The sequence below is a fragment of the Antechinus flavipes genome, chromosome 2, assembly GCF_016432865.1.
Source record: "Antechinus flavipes isolate AdamAnt ecotype Samford, QLD, Australia chromosome 2, AdamAnt_v2, whole genome shotgun sequence".
Taxonomy (NCBI): Eukaryota; Metazoa; Chordata; class Mammalia; order Dasyuromorphia; family Dasyuridae; genus Antechinus; species Antechinus flavipes.
This window is the reverse complement of record NC_067399.1, coordinates 593,644,124-593,660,242: the sequence shown is the minus strand read 5'-3', so window position 1 is coordinate 593,660,242 and position 16,119 is coordinate 593,644,124. Positions and strand designations below refer to the sequence as shown.

General features: G+C 34.4%; 1 protein-coding gene across 11 annotated transcripts in view; it reads left to right on the top strand.

The window, feature by feature from the left end:
- Positions 1-16,119, top strand: part of ABLIM1 (actin binding LIM protein 1) — a 297,172-nt gene that overhangs the window by 25,445 nt on the left and 255,608 nt on the right. Inside the window, exon 1 of one of the 11 annotated variants that reach the window (XM_051981491.1) lies at positions 4,264-4,762. The exons of the other annotated variants lie outside the window; for them this stretch is intronic. Within the exon in view, the coding sequence (XP_051837451.1) occupies positions 4,519-4,762 (244 nt within the window). The 5' untranslated portion in view covers positions 4,264-4,518. Of the gene's footprint in view, positions 1-4,263; positions 4,763-16,119 lie in introns of those variants that run through there. 11 annotated transcript variants of the gene reach the window in all.

Genomic DNA, 16,119 nt, shown 5'->3' with positions numbered 1-16,119 from the left:
TTGAATTATTAATGGAGATGAACTGGAAGAGAGAGCTTGGCTGTCTTATTCTGTCCTGAAGAAGCCTTTGGCTGGTCTGGCTACAGAAGAGAGGTGGTTTCTTGCAGAAGGATGATGGAGGAATCAGGCCTTCATGTGGAGCAGTATCCCGATGGGAGTTTGTGCCAATATGCACAGAAAATTACAGCTTGCTTTGGAGGGATAGGTAAGACCCCTTGAAAGTTGGATTCCGCTGAGATAAAGATTGAGACTAAGATGTTCACGTTCAGTATGGCCAATCAAGTGCCACAATCCACCTTTAGTTTATTTTTTTCACACTGACAGGAATGAGGAACATATATGGAAAGTCTGACTGTAACAAAACTTAAAATGACTTGATGATCATTGCAGTCTGGACAGTGGTTCAAACCTCTTATTACTACAGTGACTGTTCTGGGCACTCATTTTAGAAATTGTTTCTCTGCTTTGATCTCTTCCTGTTTAACTTGTAACTATAGGTGTTAAAGAGATAGTAGGGGATCTTCAGGGTTTTTTTGCTCAATCAGTAAAGAGTTAAAAATTCATAGTTTAAAAAAATTATCTTATTATCATTGATGGAGCTAAAGATAAGGCTTTGAGCCATTTGATCAGAAAATCAAATGTACATATTTCATTTCTTAAGAAAAATCGTTTTAAAGTAGATTTTTTTAACATGATTTTCCTCATTGGAAATAAATATTATATTTTAAAGTGGAGACATTTCTGTCTGGGGGAGGGAGAGCATAATTATTAAATATAATAAGATAATATATTTAGAGAAAAAGCAGAGTTCAAATCTTAAGTAATTTGAACTGTGATTTGAGAAGTAGGTAATGTAGCCCAGACATTTAATTGTGCAATGTAGTTAAAGGAGGCTTACTGTTGTAGAAATGTACTGGATATGGAGTTAAAGAAGTTATGGGCTCAATCCTACTTCTAACTTGTACTAGTTGTGTGACTATAGACAAATCCCATAACCTTCTGACTCTTAGCTGATTCATCTGTAAAATTATAATAATATCTGTAGTACTTTGTGAGTTGCTGTAAAGTTAAATGAAATAGTTTGTACATGTGGCTTTGCAAACCCTAATGCACTACGTCAGTGTTAACTATTAACACAATTAACACATTAACATAATAGAATGAGATCATAAGGTTCTGTTAGAACCTCTTTGAGATACATCTGTCACCCATTTTTTATTTTTTCCCTAGAGTTTGGATCTAGGTTGTGTTCTTTGTTTTTCTGATAGATTTAGAAACAAAATACATCAGATTAAGATTTGTATGCCAACCAAAAAGCATTGGATCAAATATTAAGTCTTTGTTTATGTAGGTTGTCTTATGTATCATTTGAGAAGATTGGAGGATTTTTTGCATATACTTGCCTGTCACTAAAATGAGTCTTCTCCACTGACTTCCTTGCTTCAGTCCCACTCTCTATCTCTGCCTGGGTTCTACAGCATGTTCTAGTGTGAGAACAGTGTATTGATGCGTCAATGAAAGAGCGGGGAATGCTGGAGGATCTTTAAGCATTTTCCTGGGAATCTAGAGAAGTGAGTCCCGAGGCAGGTCAACAGAACCAGTTCCTTCAGAATTAAACCTTAATATCTGTTGGGTGCCCAAAGTAAGTCATGCAGAAGGATATGAGTTAGAAAGTGACCCTTCAAAATAAAGTAAGAAACAAAAGCTCAGTCTCAAACTGGTCCATGTTTGGACTTTCAACCATATATTTTCTTAGATGACATCTTTGACTCTGTGAGGTCTGCTGATAGTCACTCTGAGCCTCTACATAGCCTTCTGAATTTTTGGAGACTGTAATGCTTTATGATATTTACTGTAGGAATTACCTTTTTATCTGTGAGGATGTTGGGGGCAGGTAACTAGAGAGGTTTTCCATGGCTTTGTTGTCAGACTCTCTAGAACATGTGATAGGGAGAAGCTTTGGGGGCATAGCCATAATAATATTATCTCTGCATCATCTGCTTTATTGTCATTCATTGTGCAGTCCTTTCTTGCTGTCTAGAATGTAGTGAGGGGAAATTATTATATTCCTTCTCCTCCCCCTCCAGCTTCTTCAGGGTTCCTACTACATAAAGCTGGGGTTGTAGTCACTTCATAGCAAATGTAATTCATCCCCAGAAAACCCTTAGTCAGGAATTGTTATAATGGAAATAAATTTCAGCCAGGAAATTCATTTACAGTATAGAAAACTGAGTTCTAGTTCAGGTTCTTTTATTTGCAAGCTTTGTGACCTTGTTCTTAATCTCATTACTTCTAACTTCGGATGGCTTTTGCCATTTTTAAACTGCAAAGATTTGGCTTAGAGGATTTTTAAGGTCCCTTCAAGCTTTATTATTATATTTTACAATAATTCAACTTCTTTTTTTAATTTAAAAATCATAGTAGGAAAAGCACAGTGCCAGAAGATGAGACATAATTTTATTTACTTGTGACTATTGCCCAGCTATAAATTATTCTTTATTATTACATTTAATTTTATGTAGGTAGATGTGTAAAAGAAGTAAATACTTGTTTTCTAGCCTATTATTTTATATATTAGCAAATATTATTGTCATTCTCTAATATCATAAAATTTTATAAATATTTTTAAAACTACAAAATCTGTTTGCTATTTCTTCTGCTTGGGTTTGATTTTTACAAAGGTGCTAAGAAAAACTAGCTTAAACTTACATAAGGCATACAATAATTTTCAGTGTGAGACACATTGGTTATATAAGTATAGCACAGGCTTGATAAGAATGGATTAGTTTGCATTTGATTTTTAGTGGCTGGATCTGATTGAATCCTTTCACCTCTACTACTTTATATGCAGGGGTTGGATATGGTAGAGATTAAATTGAATTAAGATTATTATTAGCATTAGGTTAATGAGGGGAGACGTAAAAAAAAAAAAAAAAAAACCAAGAACAGAATCGTCTTTGTGGACATGGTTTCCTTTGGAATTTTGAAAGGTCCAGGTTATCTTTTGCCATAATTTCAACCGAATCTGCTTCATAGATATAGAATCAGATCACTAGTCTAACATTTTAAAAAGGAAATTAAGATGCTTGCCTAAGGATACAGGTAGTATGGCACAGCTGTTTTTCAAACTTAGGTCTTTTAACTGCAAGTCAATGTTCTTTTCACTGTACAACCCTGTTTCTCTGTCTCATTTTCTTATTGTTGAGGAAAGAATAATTCAAAAGATTTTGAGGTTAAGGAAAAGTGAAAAAAATCTTTGCTGGAAAATCTCTATGACGTCAAAGAACTTTGATTTTTTATCTTGTAATATTTTCTTTTTTCACATTTATTTATTTTACATACAAGTAACTTTATTGTACAAGTACAATATTTTACATGCAAGTAACTATTGTACAAGTAACTGCAAATCTTCAGTGTACAACTTGCTATGCCTTTTAAATATATAAATAGTTATCATGTAAATTTCTTTTTTTTTCTTCCCACCTCACTCTAAAGATGGCTACCATTAGACTCTCTCTCTATATATAATTATTATATGCAAACTTCTGTTCAACAGTTCTTTCTCAAATGGATCAAGCTACCATGTAGATGTAGGCTACTATCTACTAAGAATATGTGGATGAAAAGCATATATATTTTGGTGGTTATGTATATGTTTCCATTAAACTGCCATATTAAGTAAGTAAATATATAAATATGAAGGGAGTTAATCAAGAGAAGTAAGATTATGGTTGTCACTTTGTATCTTCTTATAGAATATGTGATTTTTTTTGTGTGTGTGAATATTCAAATTTTCTGTGGAGTAGAATAAAAGCTGTCCTATATATATCTTGCTATCTTGAGTATTTTACAGGGTCTTGAGGACTCTTTTATCCATATCTATAAATACCTAGATATGATTTACAAGCTAAGATTTCCTGGAGTAAACCCTGAGTGGAAGCATAATGAGTCAAAAAGGATCATGGATAAGGCATATGATACTTGGGATATCCTGCAAGATGTAAATCCAGAGTATCTGATCCTGAACTGCATATTACATAAGTATGTGTATATATATATGTAAATATGCATGTGGGTATTTTGCTATACTTTTATAAGAAGAAACTGAATATACTAAGACCAATTGCAATTGAATCCTCATATATCTCAGTTGCATTTTTCCAATTTACCTTTACCCTGGATATTAATATACACATACACACACACTATATATATATATGACATTTTCTGTAGTCTGAGTGACTTGTGGCTATTATATATATATATATAGGACATTTTCTGTAGTCTGAGTGACTTGTGGCTCCAGTACTCCTAGAGTACTGGTCACCTGACCAACTATGTGAGGAATCATAAGCCCTTGAAGGTAATCCCTTAAAAATATATCCTTCCTAATCTTCTTTGTTGGACAATGAAAGAGAGAAAGAGGGAAGCATAAGAGCCAAGTGCTGTGAGGAAGCCTTTTTTTCTTAGACATTTGGATGTTGTCTTCCAGCCTTTGACTTTGTACTATATGTAGAAATGCCCTCCTTCCCTCCCTTAAAATGCTTGAGGAAATTGTGTGGCTTAGGGAAAAGCAAAAATCTATCACCTGATAGAGCCAATTTCAGGGGCTCATTCAGGAGCAGGCTGGTGAATGAGGACAAGAGAGTCACTGGAGTTCCATGTCCTCCTCCCAGAAGAGCTACCATCACTCATTTGCTATATCTGCAACCAGAGGATTACTGCTTATGTGCTCACTTATTCAACAACTTCAACACTCTAGGTAAGCATTGGAGGAGCTGGGCTGGAGTCTGGTTTATGCTGTTATGTCTGGTGCTTGTCACAAAATGCAGCCATTAAACTCATCTGTTGAAGCTTCATATGTCCTGAATTGCTGATCCTGAAGGACATAAGAGAAGTCCAATCAGCTAGGTATAATCTGAAAGCAAGAATTTATTTTCTGTTCATATTCTATGATCTCAGCAATAAGCATTTCTCTGTTTAAACAATGTTAATTATTTTGATTCTATTTATAAGAACTGTGATGGAGAAGAAAAGATTTAGCTCAGAGAAAGTGCTTTTTTATCTTGTGATAAAGGATGAACGAAAGAAGAAATATATAAGGCAGCATATTGATACCCAATGAGATGTGGCTTAAGTGAAGTCAAAAGACCAGTAATGAAGCAAAGTATTTGTCCGAGATCATTTAGAGATCTAAGCAATAAGGTTCTTCTCCTGGATGTGTGTGTGTGTGTGTGTGTGTGTGTGTGTGTGTGTGTGTGTGTTTGTGTGGGGTTGCATGAGAAACAGAAAGAGAAGGAGAGGGAAGAAGGAAGAAGAAGAGTAATAAAAAGAAGAGAGAAAGGAAAAAGAAAACTTATTAAACACTAATTAACTAACTAAAACATAATGGTACATTGGAGTGTTAGTGTAAAGGACAGGAAGGAGGTCAGTTAAGGTGGGGGTTACCTAGAAGTGGGAAAGATCTAAAGAAAAAAGTTTCCAACCTATTTTAGTACAGGTCAACTTCAGATACTAGATGGCTAGTATCAAGATTTAGACTTGAGCTGGCTCTGCTGCTTGACTCCTTTGTGATGGTGACCAAACCATTTGCCTTCCACTGCCATAAAATGATAAAGCCTAGTGTGCTGTGTTGGTGTGGGTGTGATTAGAAATGCTGGAGGGCAGTTATTTGTTTTTCACTGTAAAAGAGGAATTATTAGCAAGGCATTGTTTTATGCATAATATCCTGTTTTAGGACAGGTTCTTAAAGGAAGTGCATCCTCTTGCTTTCACAAATATAGGCTAACAGAGCGTCACTGAGTATATTGGAAACAGCTGGAAAATGCTCTAGGATAAATGTTAGATCTCCAGCTGCTTTTGACCTTAAATATGATGGTAGCTTATTGTAAAAAAAAAAAAAAAGACATAAAGTTGTCTATTTTTTAAAGTGTTCTTCCTTAGATATCATTGTTCATCTAACAAGTATTTATCCAGCATTTACTGCACGTAGAGGAAATGTCCTAGGTTATGGATTAGGGGGTCAAATGTGTTCTTATGCTTAAGGAGCTTGCGTTAAAGTAATTCATAGCAATTTTCTCAAGTGGGCAGAGCAAGCATGTCTGTATCTATTTTTAAATTAGCTGAGAGATTGGCAAGAGATTCTAGAGATCAGGAAAAAGTATTTTAAAAATAGCTAGTACATGTGTCTATCAATATATATGTTTACCTATCTTCTCTGTATCCATTTTTATCCCACTGTCTATAGTGGGATCCATAGATCCATTTATCTATTCATCTCTTTATCTATCTACCTGTCTATCCTGTGTCCATTTTTATCCATCTATAACTATATTTATATTTATCTACCTGAATCCATATCTATTCACTATTCATATGTCCATTTTTACTCATCTATAGCTCTCTCTATACTCATCTTTATCCATCCATTTCCATATCTAACTGTGTATCTCTTCCCATGTGTATGCATTTATCTTTCCTCTGTGATCTTTGGCAACTTCCTTAACATTCTTTGGATCCATTTTCCTCATCTTTAAAATGAAAAAGTTTTATTAGAAAACCTGTTAAGTCAATTTTAGCTCTAGATCTCTGATCCTATGTTCTAATAATGTTTGTCCCGGCTTCGCTAATGACGTATTTAGGGAAGTTGTGAAAACTGTCCTTTAAAAGCATTGCTTACTTAACAGGGGGAAGTTTAGCAAATAAACATTTCTATCCATAGTGGATCTACAAGGTTAGTTCAACCATAGGATTTCCTTTTCCTCCAAGTAAATGGTCTCCTCTTCAAAGAACTGGATGTATATATGCAGGGAGAAGCCACTAATCTTCCCTCATAAGGCCTAAATTCCAGATCTATTGAAAGAACATACAAAGTAAGTAAAGAGGTCCACTGCAATTCTCTGGCCCATGATCATATTGAAGAATTGTACTCCGTATCCCCACTCTGTGACTCAAATGTCTGAATATAGTCCTGGACTATCATATTGTCTAATTCTAAGCAGGACATTTTGAACTGAGGATTATTCTGGGATGAAAACAGTTTTAACATTGTCAGCCCCTTAGAGAAAGCCATTCACATTCCAGAAAGTTTCTCTGAGTAATCCCACGAATGGAATGATAGTCCTGCTTTAATGAAGGCAGGTCCTCAGTGTTCTTTCTTTTCTAGTCATTCATTAAAATCTTCAGCAGTGACCTATGCTTGGACATTCCCCCATGAGGGCCACATATCCAGACATAGCAAATAGTTTTGAGGGAACACGTTAGGTGTCCCATAGAACACTTGCTCAGTGTTAAGATATCCATTAATTATTCCAGGACTGCAAACAACTTCACCACCAGAATTTGTTTTTTGTTTTTTAATGCACACCAAAATATTAGATGCACTGCTGAAGACCATGAAACTTCAGGAAAACTACCCAGATAAACTAAAAGCATCCTGGGGATATGGGAAAAATAAGTCTTTTCTCTGAGTTTTCCCTGTTCTCATTTAATTAATGACAGTTTTTAAGAGAGAATAGAAAAGCCCATGATGACAGATGGAAGCATCTGCTACTCCCGGGAGGGAAAAATATTACCTGGTAACAGAATGTTCCTTCAGTGTCCTGGACAGCTCTGCTCCCTGTTATGTTTTGGTTGTCTACAGTTTATTTGTTTGTTTATGGAATCTTAATCCTTAAAATAAAAGACTTAGTTGCAGTTAGGATTTGAGACAGGTGAAGGCTAATTTCTCTATGGTCTAGGGCTTCATAAACTTTTTTCCACGGATGATCTTCTGCCTAAGAAATTTTTATGTAACCTTGGAATATGTAGGTATATAAAATAAGCATACAAATTAAACTTCAACTGATAATAAATCATAATTTCACAACCCCCACATTCTTTAGAGTTTCCATATAAGGTTTTTAAGAAGTCTAAGTGAGGTAAAAGAATTCCTATGTGCCTTCAGGGAGTTTGTCTACTAGCAAAGATAACCATATTCCAGAATAGCGAAAAAAAACTGCCAGAAATGGTTTTAATTTTGGTGATTGTGGAGATCCTGCTCTGAAACTGTATCTTATTCTGTGTTTTGAGCCCATTACTTATATGAAGAGGCAAGCAGCATGCTTCATCACCCATTCCTTATAATCCTAGTTGACTATTGCATTAATCAGTGTTTTCAAGTTTTTCAAAGTTGTTTTTCTATATCACCTTGCCATTGTTATATAAATTGTACTCCAGGTATTGCTCACTTTATTCTAACTTAGTTCATATAGATCTTCCCAGGTTTCTTTGATACCATCCATTTTGTCTTCTCTTACCGTGGAATAATAGTCCGTAAATTGGTAAACCATAATTTGCTCATTCAACCCCCTAATAAATGAACACCTTTTTAGTTTCCGGTTCTTTGCCACTCTAAAAAAGAGCTGCTATAAATATGTTTATGCTTCTGGGTCTTTTTCTTCTATGTGTGATTTCCTTGGGGTATAGACCTAGAAATGGTATCACTAGGTGAAAGGATATACACAAACGACTTTTGGGTTATAGTTTTAAATTGCTTTCTAGAATGACTGGACCAATTCACAGTTCCACCAACAGTGCATTAATATGCCTATTTTCCTATAGCCCCTCCAACATTTAGTATTTTCACATTTTGACATTTTTGCCAATATGATGGGTATGAGATAAAAACTATAAATTGCTTTTGCTATCATTGTTCTAATTTTAGTGATTTGGAACCATTTTTTTAATGTGGTTATCAATATCATGAATTTATTCCTTTGAAAATTGTCTATTCATATCCTTTGATCCTTTTTCTATTGAGAAAAGGCTTTTAGTATTATAAAAATTTAAATCAATTCTTGACTGTCTTGCATATAAGGGCTTTATGAAAGAAATTTATTGCAAAGATTCTCCCCACCCCATCTCTGCCCCCATTACCTGTTTCCTTTGGAATTTTACTCCAGCAAGGGGCAACACTTTATTGGGTAAAGTGAATTTGATTAGGAGTCTTGATCAGATAGGGATTATATTAGAAGGCTTCTGAGATCTCTTTCAAATATGGCATTCTATTGAGAAAAAGACTGATAAAATGTGATTAATAATAGAAGACTATATAATAAGTGCCAACTAAGTGACACATTTAAGGCATTATTTTGGGCTAAATGTTACAGAAGTAATAAGTAGAATTTTAGAAGAACTTCTAAGGATGTATAAGATATGGACATATAGAAATCCAGGAAAACCCAAGAGTCTCCATCAGAATAGAAAGAAAAGATAGAAAATACTTCATTCCCACCTGTATAGCATGATTATCTTTTAAGCCTGCCCTCAATTCTTTTTAAATCTTAGGATTCTGCATTAATGTTCACTTTCTTGACTGTATTGTAACATTCTTAATAAATGTATTATCCCAGTTTTTTGAGTAATGAAATTTACTGTTTTATTCGTTTCAATAACAGGTACTTACAAATCAATTCCAATTAAAGTCACAGGGATACCTAAGTCTCCTAAATTTCATTTATTTGGTATAATTTTGAATCTTGACTTTGAAAAATCTGGCTCAACCCCTAAAATGGCCTACCTTTAGAAAGAATTAATGTTTGCTACCTTTGGTCCAGAAGATCCTTGTTGCATATCAATATAGTTCTAGATTATAGACTCACACTTAGTACAGAGAATTAGTCCTGAGCCTCAGAAGACATCATCAAGATAACAGCTGTCAATAAGAAATGATTTGGGGTTCTTAGCATGTTCTGAGAGGATAATCTAGCTCTCCCTTAGGTCATACAAGGAATACTTTAAAGCATTTATATTTTATAAATATGTAATATCTGAAGTTATAATGTATGTAAAATATGACTCATACTTCCAAACTAATTTGAATAACATGACCACCTAATGGGATTTTTTGTTCACACTAATTGGGATTTAGTTGTATTGTGCTCATGGTCACACAGTTTACATATATTAGAGAAAGGACTTAGCTCCTAGGATGGTGCTCTCTCTATGACACCATGGTGCCGTTTCATAGGATTGTAAATGGGATCAAAGAATAAAAGTTCAGAGAGACCTTGGAAATCATCTGGTCAAATCCATTCAATTTGTAGAGGAAGAAACGTAAGCCTTAAAGAGGTCAAATTCAAGGTCCAAATATGTGGAATCAGTGACAGAGCTGGGATTCAAAACCCAGGTTTTTCAACTCCAAATCCAGCACTCCTGTAAAATTGTGTCAAAAGGTTAAAATTAAGGGAATTTTATGACATTTATTGCAATTCGGGTCTTTCTTTCCTTTATTCCTGCCAGAAGTTCTTTACAGCTCCCAAGTTTTTGTTTGGTTGCTGTTTGGAAAACTTTTGTCATGCCAGGATTTTAGCCACAGATAGAAACTGAAATGAATCAGAGTGTGTCAGCGATACACTGACTCACAACATCCAAAGAACCTGCTCATAAGGGTTTGTTTGCTGTCCAAGTGAAAAGAGAGGATTCTAATGACATAGCTGAATACTCCAAGGGAGGAAAAAGTAGGCTCTGAAATTGTGGGAATATACACAAGCTTATTTGTATAAAAGAAGCATAAGTTGAAAGTTCAGCTGGTTTTTCATAGTTCTATTACTTGAAAATATGCTCAATGAGTCAACTGTATGATATGGCAGGGGGGAAAAAGCTAGTGAGATCTTTTTTTTTTTGTATTGAACCTTTGATTTCACTAGTGTAAGGAACAGGTATCCACTGAAATCACCATCTACTCTGAAACTTAAAGTCTTAGCAAGTTTCTTGGGGCACTGAGAGTTTGTGACTTGCCCAAAATTTAATGATAAATATAGTAGAGGGATGGTAGATGTTTCATACTCTAAGATTGGTTTTTAATCACATTGCCATATGATTGCTCTTTTATGCTAGATTTATAGAAGCATAAATAACATCTTTAATGAGGGATTTACCATGTACTGCTATATCCTGCCTGGTCATATTGCAGAGTTATAGGTTTAGAGCTGTCTGGAACCACAGAAGTCATTTGGTTCAACCCCATAAATTTATAGGTAGAAAACTGAGGCTAGAGAAGCTGACTTGCTTAATTCCAATACGGGGAGTAAATAGGAGAGCATGATCTTGAACCCAGGTCCTTTCATAGCTAGTCAATTCTGGATGGCATGTTTTAAAAGGGATATTAAAGTTGGGAGTGTATCTGGATGAAAGTCTATCTATTACAAGGAGGTTAAAAAGACAAAGAAAGGCAGACTATACACCAAAATATTTAAACAGCATTATGATAGTAGTAAAGAAGTAAAAAGTAGATCTTCATTGCTCATGAGATGGCTGTGTAAAATGGGATACCTACATAAGAGAATATTATTATGGCATAAGAAACCATAAATATGAAAGATACATAGATGAATGAGTGGGAAGTCATGTGATCTAATACATATTACTGTGCTATATATTTTATCAATATTTCGTTTCATTCTCAACAAACCTGGCTAATAGGTTTTATTATTTTTCCCATTTGACACTTAAGGAAACTGAGGCAGTCACAGATTAAATGATTTGCCCAAGGTCACAACTAATAAAACCCAAGGCAGAATTTGAATCAGGTTTTCTTGACTTCAGGCCCATCACTCTATCTATTGCACTGCCTACCTGCTGCTAATAAGAGGCATGATAACTAATTGAGGCTATTATAGAGAGGAATTCCTTTTTTAATTTTGATATTCTGCAATTTTATGGTTTATTCTTAATTTTATAACGATTTCATTCCATTCCAGATGATCTGACTATCTCCAAAAAGGGAGCGGGGGAGGAATGATTCACTGTAATTTACTGTGGCCATTAGTGCTATTTCTAAATGAAAGTTTTATCATGAGAAAATTAGCAGGAATTTTCTGCATAGCAAAGACAAAAAAAGTATTGGATTGATTGTTAAAGAAAATGTGGCTACCTAAAGAAAAAACATATATAATCTTATAATTGGTACACTATCTTGTACTGAGAGAGAGAAAGAGAGAGAGAGAGAATGATATAATAGCAAGAGTTTCAGAGTTGAATTCAGAAGACCCAGAATTTAGTTCTAATTTTGATAGTTATTCTCTGTGTGACCTCAGGCAGGATATTTAACTCTCTGAGCCTCAGTTTCCTTCTTTGCAAAATGGGAATAATATTAGCTGTCCTTCCTACTTGACAAGGCTATTGTCAAGAAAGAGAATCTGTATAAAAACATTTTGTAAATCATAATCACATCTCTCAGTTGTGGACAATTGTCATTTAGTAGTCTGAGGGAATCAGAAGGAGATTTGGGTTAAAATTTTTGCTTTTCTATTAAATTAGCAAATTCTATTAAATGAGAAAATTTTTCTATTTTTTATTTATGAATTAAAATGACCATACCTCGTTAGATGTAGAATCTCTTGTCTGTAAAATAAAAATATTGATTATATAATCACTAAGAGCTTGTCAAAACTACAATTTTTATACTACCCTTAGCTTTAAAAGATATGAGATTCTGTTCTTTGAAATCCAGTGGTGATATTTTTCACAATCTCTAATCAAATGGGCCACTCAGGAAACTCTGTTGCTGAGGGTGAATTGGTGCTGAATTAAATTATAGTTTGTAATGTGGTTATGGCATGCCTAAATTATGGATTTGTATCTTAGAATTCTCTGTCTAGGCTTTTTTCCTTCGACCTTGACTGAGGACTATAGATTTATCTTTCTAGACAGTTTTCAATCCAATTAATTCAGCTTATGCTTATTATGCTTATTAGGTTCCTACTGTATGCAAGACACTGGGCTAAGTGGTAGGGGCACTGTGCAAGAAAGGACCTGATAATCCCCCTCTCCATTTTGGTGCTGATAATGTGATTCTACCCAGTCATATAGGCAACAGAGGCAACTTCAAGGTAAACAGGGCCCTATGCTTACAGGCTTTGCAGATTAGAATCATAGAATTATAAAGCTATGAGAAACCTATAGTTAACCTAATATATACCCAATACATTGACATTTATATAGCACTTTAAATTGTGCAGAGCACTTTAATGTACATTCTTATCTCATTTAGAGATGAAGATCCTGAGTCTCAGAAAAGTTAAGTGATTACTTATCTAAAATGCAGAGGACGTAGTAACACAACCCAGATCTCCTGGCCTCTAGTCTAGTTCTCTTTCCCAGAAACTCTTTGCTGGCTGAAGAAACTGGATTGTGTAATTCAATGCATCACTGTTGGAAAGATTGCGCAGATTGTTGTTAAGCGCATGGACAAAATATTGAAAGAGCAGCCTCCTTCCTTAACATGTCAGATTACCAGGCTAGGAGTTTAAAGCTCTGACTTCCAGCCCCAGCTCTGCCCATGAAATAAATAGTTATGCAATTTTGGATAAAAAACTTCTCCCCTCTCTGATTCTTACTTTCTTCACTTGTAAAATAAAGAAATTATTTTCAGTGCCCTATAAAAGCTCCTTCTCCGCCCTAAACAATACTAGAATTGCTTATTCTTTTTGATGAAAGTACCTACTACAGTGTACCAGCTATTGACAGATGTAAAGATTTTCTTTATGTAAGTATGGAAGATAGCTGTATGTCTGCACAAATAGCTCTGTTGAAGCAGCTGAAGTATTAGTTCGAGTTTCCCTTGTTCCAGGTTGCTGTAGACCAAAGAAATTCATCAAGGCATTTTAAATGGCATTTTCCTCTAATAGAGGGGGGACACGTACTATTCTGGGTGACCTGCTTTTTCAGGAGGTGCTTGCCATGATGGCACTGTGCATATTTATGTTTTCCTGGGACTGCCTCTCAAATCATTGTTAAAAATGCTTGAAGAGAAAATGTGTTTAGTTAGCAAAGAGTTAGTTCTTTGCTCTATGTGTTTTGCCAAGACATAACTAGAAGGGGTGGAGGTCAAATGAAAGAGAAAAAATTTAGGCCAATTGAATGTTGGGAAAAGTTTTCTCTGACAATGAGAAATATTCTATTAAGAAACAGTATCTCCATGGAAACAGCAGACATTCCATTCCCTGGGATGGTTAGTTAGAATGGCCAGTTTATTAGAACTTCTAGAGCTTATTTTTTGCATTTGTAAAAGCATGACATGGAAGGCCCATTTAAGCAGTTTTGCAGGATGAGGTAAACAGAAATTATAATGTTTTTCAGATGGTAGAATCTGACACATGAAGACTGAGAAAGGAATGATATCAGTAGATAAACTGGAATGTAGATTAAAGCAGAAGATTTTGCATAGGAAAAATAAACAGAATGCAAGGTCATATTGAAGTTAGAGTTCTGTAATCTGTATGCCGAACCTGGGAACATTGAGTAAATCAAAGCAGATTGGAAGCATCTCAGTTCAGCAAAAGAAGATTCTTTTGAGTGACCTTAGCCACAAGATAAGGATGACTCACAAAAAATGACTCTGTCTCTAGTTCGTGCTGAGGTGGACCTTACTCTTCAAGGTTTGAGTTGTTTTAGAGATTCTAGGATATTGCTGTATGGTCTTGTACACAAAAGATGGAGCCTTCTTTTAAGCTCTGTATAGCGGCCATTGAAGTAAGTCAAACCTTGTTGACCTGGGAGGAAATATTCTACAAAGCATACCCCTACATATTCCACTACATAGTCTCACATATATTTATGTAGCTGATAACAAAACTGTTTGCATTTTAACACTACCTTTAAGATTTCTATTTGTATACCACTAAGAAAGAAAACAAAGTCTAACCACTATCTTTTATGTGTGCACACACACACACACACACACACACATTTTCTTTTTTTTTAATTTTTGAAGAAACCCAAGCTATTATAGTATTTCTCAGGAGTATTTGATATGCCTAAAATTAGACCACAAACTGTGAAATTTCTCTTATTATCATGGGATCCTACTAATAAGCACTTTCTCTCTGTGGCAAATTGTTTATTTTATACTTACATTGTAGTTTTGTATCCAAATAGTATTAACTTCTAAATGAGGGTATTTATATGTAGTAAGCTTTAAATATGTACTTGTAAATTATGATAATGTTTTAAATTGAAAGTCATTACTTAGGTAAATATGTGTGTGTGTATACATATATATATATGTATATTCTAGTTTCTGCTAAAGACTTTTGAGCCTTTTGGTTCATGAATGTAAAATAATTTTGGATTAAAAGTAAAGGACTCTACTAACAAGAAATTCCATAGGAATTCAGAGATTACAAAGGCTTAAAGTTACTCATTTAAATAAAAGGATAATAAGAAATGTCAATAAGGTCAAACAGTTGAAAATTCTGAATCATAGGATCAAAGACTTTTTTTTTAATTGTTTAAAATTTAGTGAGTACCAAGAAAAGATAACATTTCTGTGTATAAAATAAAACAGAACATTATATGTGGAAGCTCTAATCTTTAATATATATAGCTTGCATTTTTAAAAGAGCATGAAATAAATTCAACATGTCACTTTTAGAGCTGTTTGCTTCTCTGTGTTTTCTTCTGAACTTCTTTCTGTTCCCTTCCTTGCATTTTAAAAAATGCTTCTGGAAACTTCTTCCCTTTTTCATTTTGGCAATACTGTCACTAGCCCCACCCCTTTCAAATCTTCCTTTTCCAAATAAAAATGGAAAAACACAGTCCTTTTAACAGATAAACAGTAAAAAGAAAAAAAATTCATGTTTTTGGCATGTCCAAACATGTATTTCTTATTCTGCACTGTTTATCAGTCCTGTGTCAGAAGTTTGGTAGAATGCTTCATTCATTATCAGTCCTCAGGACTTGTGACTCAGTGCTAAATTGATCAAAACTCTAAGTTTTTCCAAATTATTTTCAATGTTTGCTACTATATACATTATTTTCTTGGTTCTGATCATTTCACTCCACCAATTTGTACAAATTTTCTCAGATTTTTCTGGAACCATCTCTTTTGTCATTTCTTTTAGTACAGTTATATTACATTACATTTATATATAATTTGTCCATCCATTTTTCTAGTTGATTACAATCCTTTTTGTTTTTTTTCTATAAAAAAGACAGCAGTTATAATTATTTTTCTACTTATGAGGTTTTTTTCCTCTTTCAAATCAAAGACTTTCCTTTCCTCAGTTGATGAACAGTCAAAGGATATAAACAATTTTCAGATGAAGAAATTAAAGCCATTTCTCCTCATATGAAAAA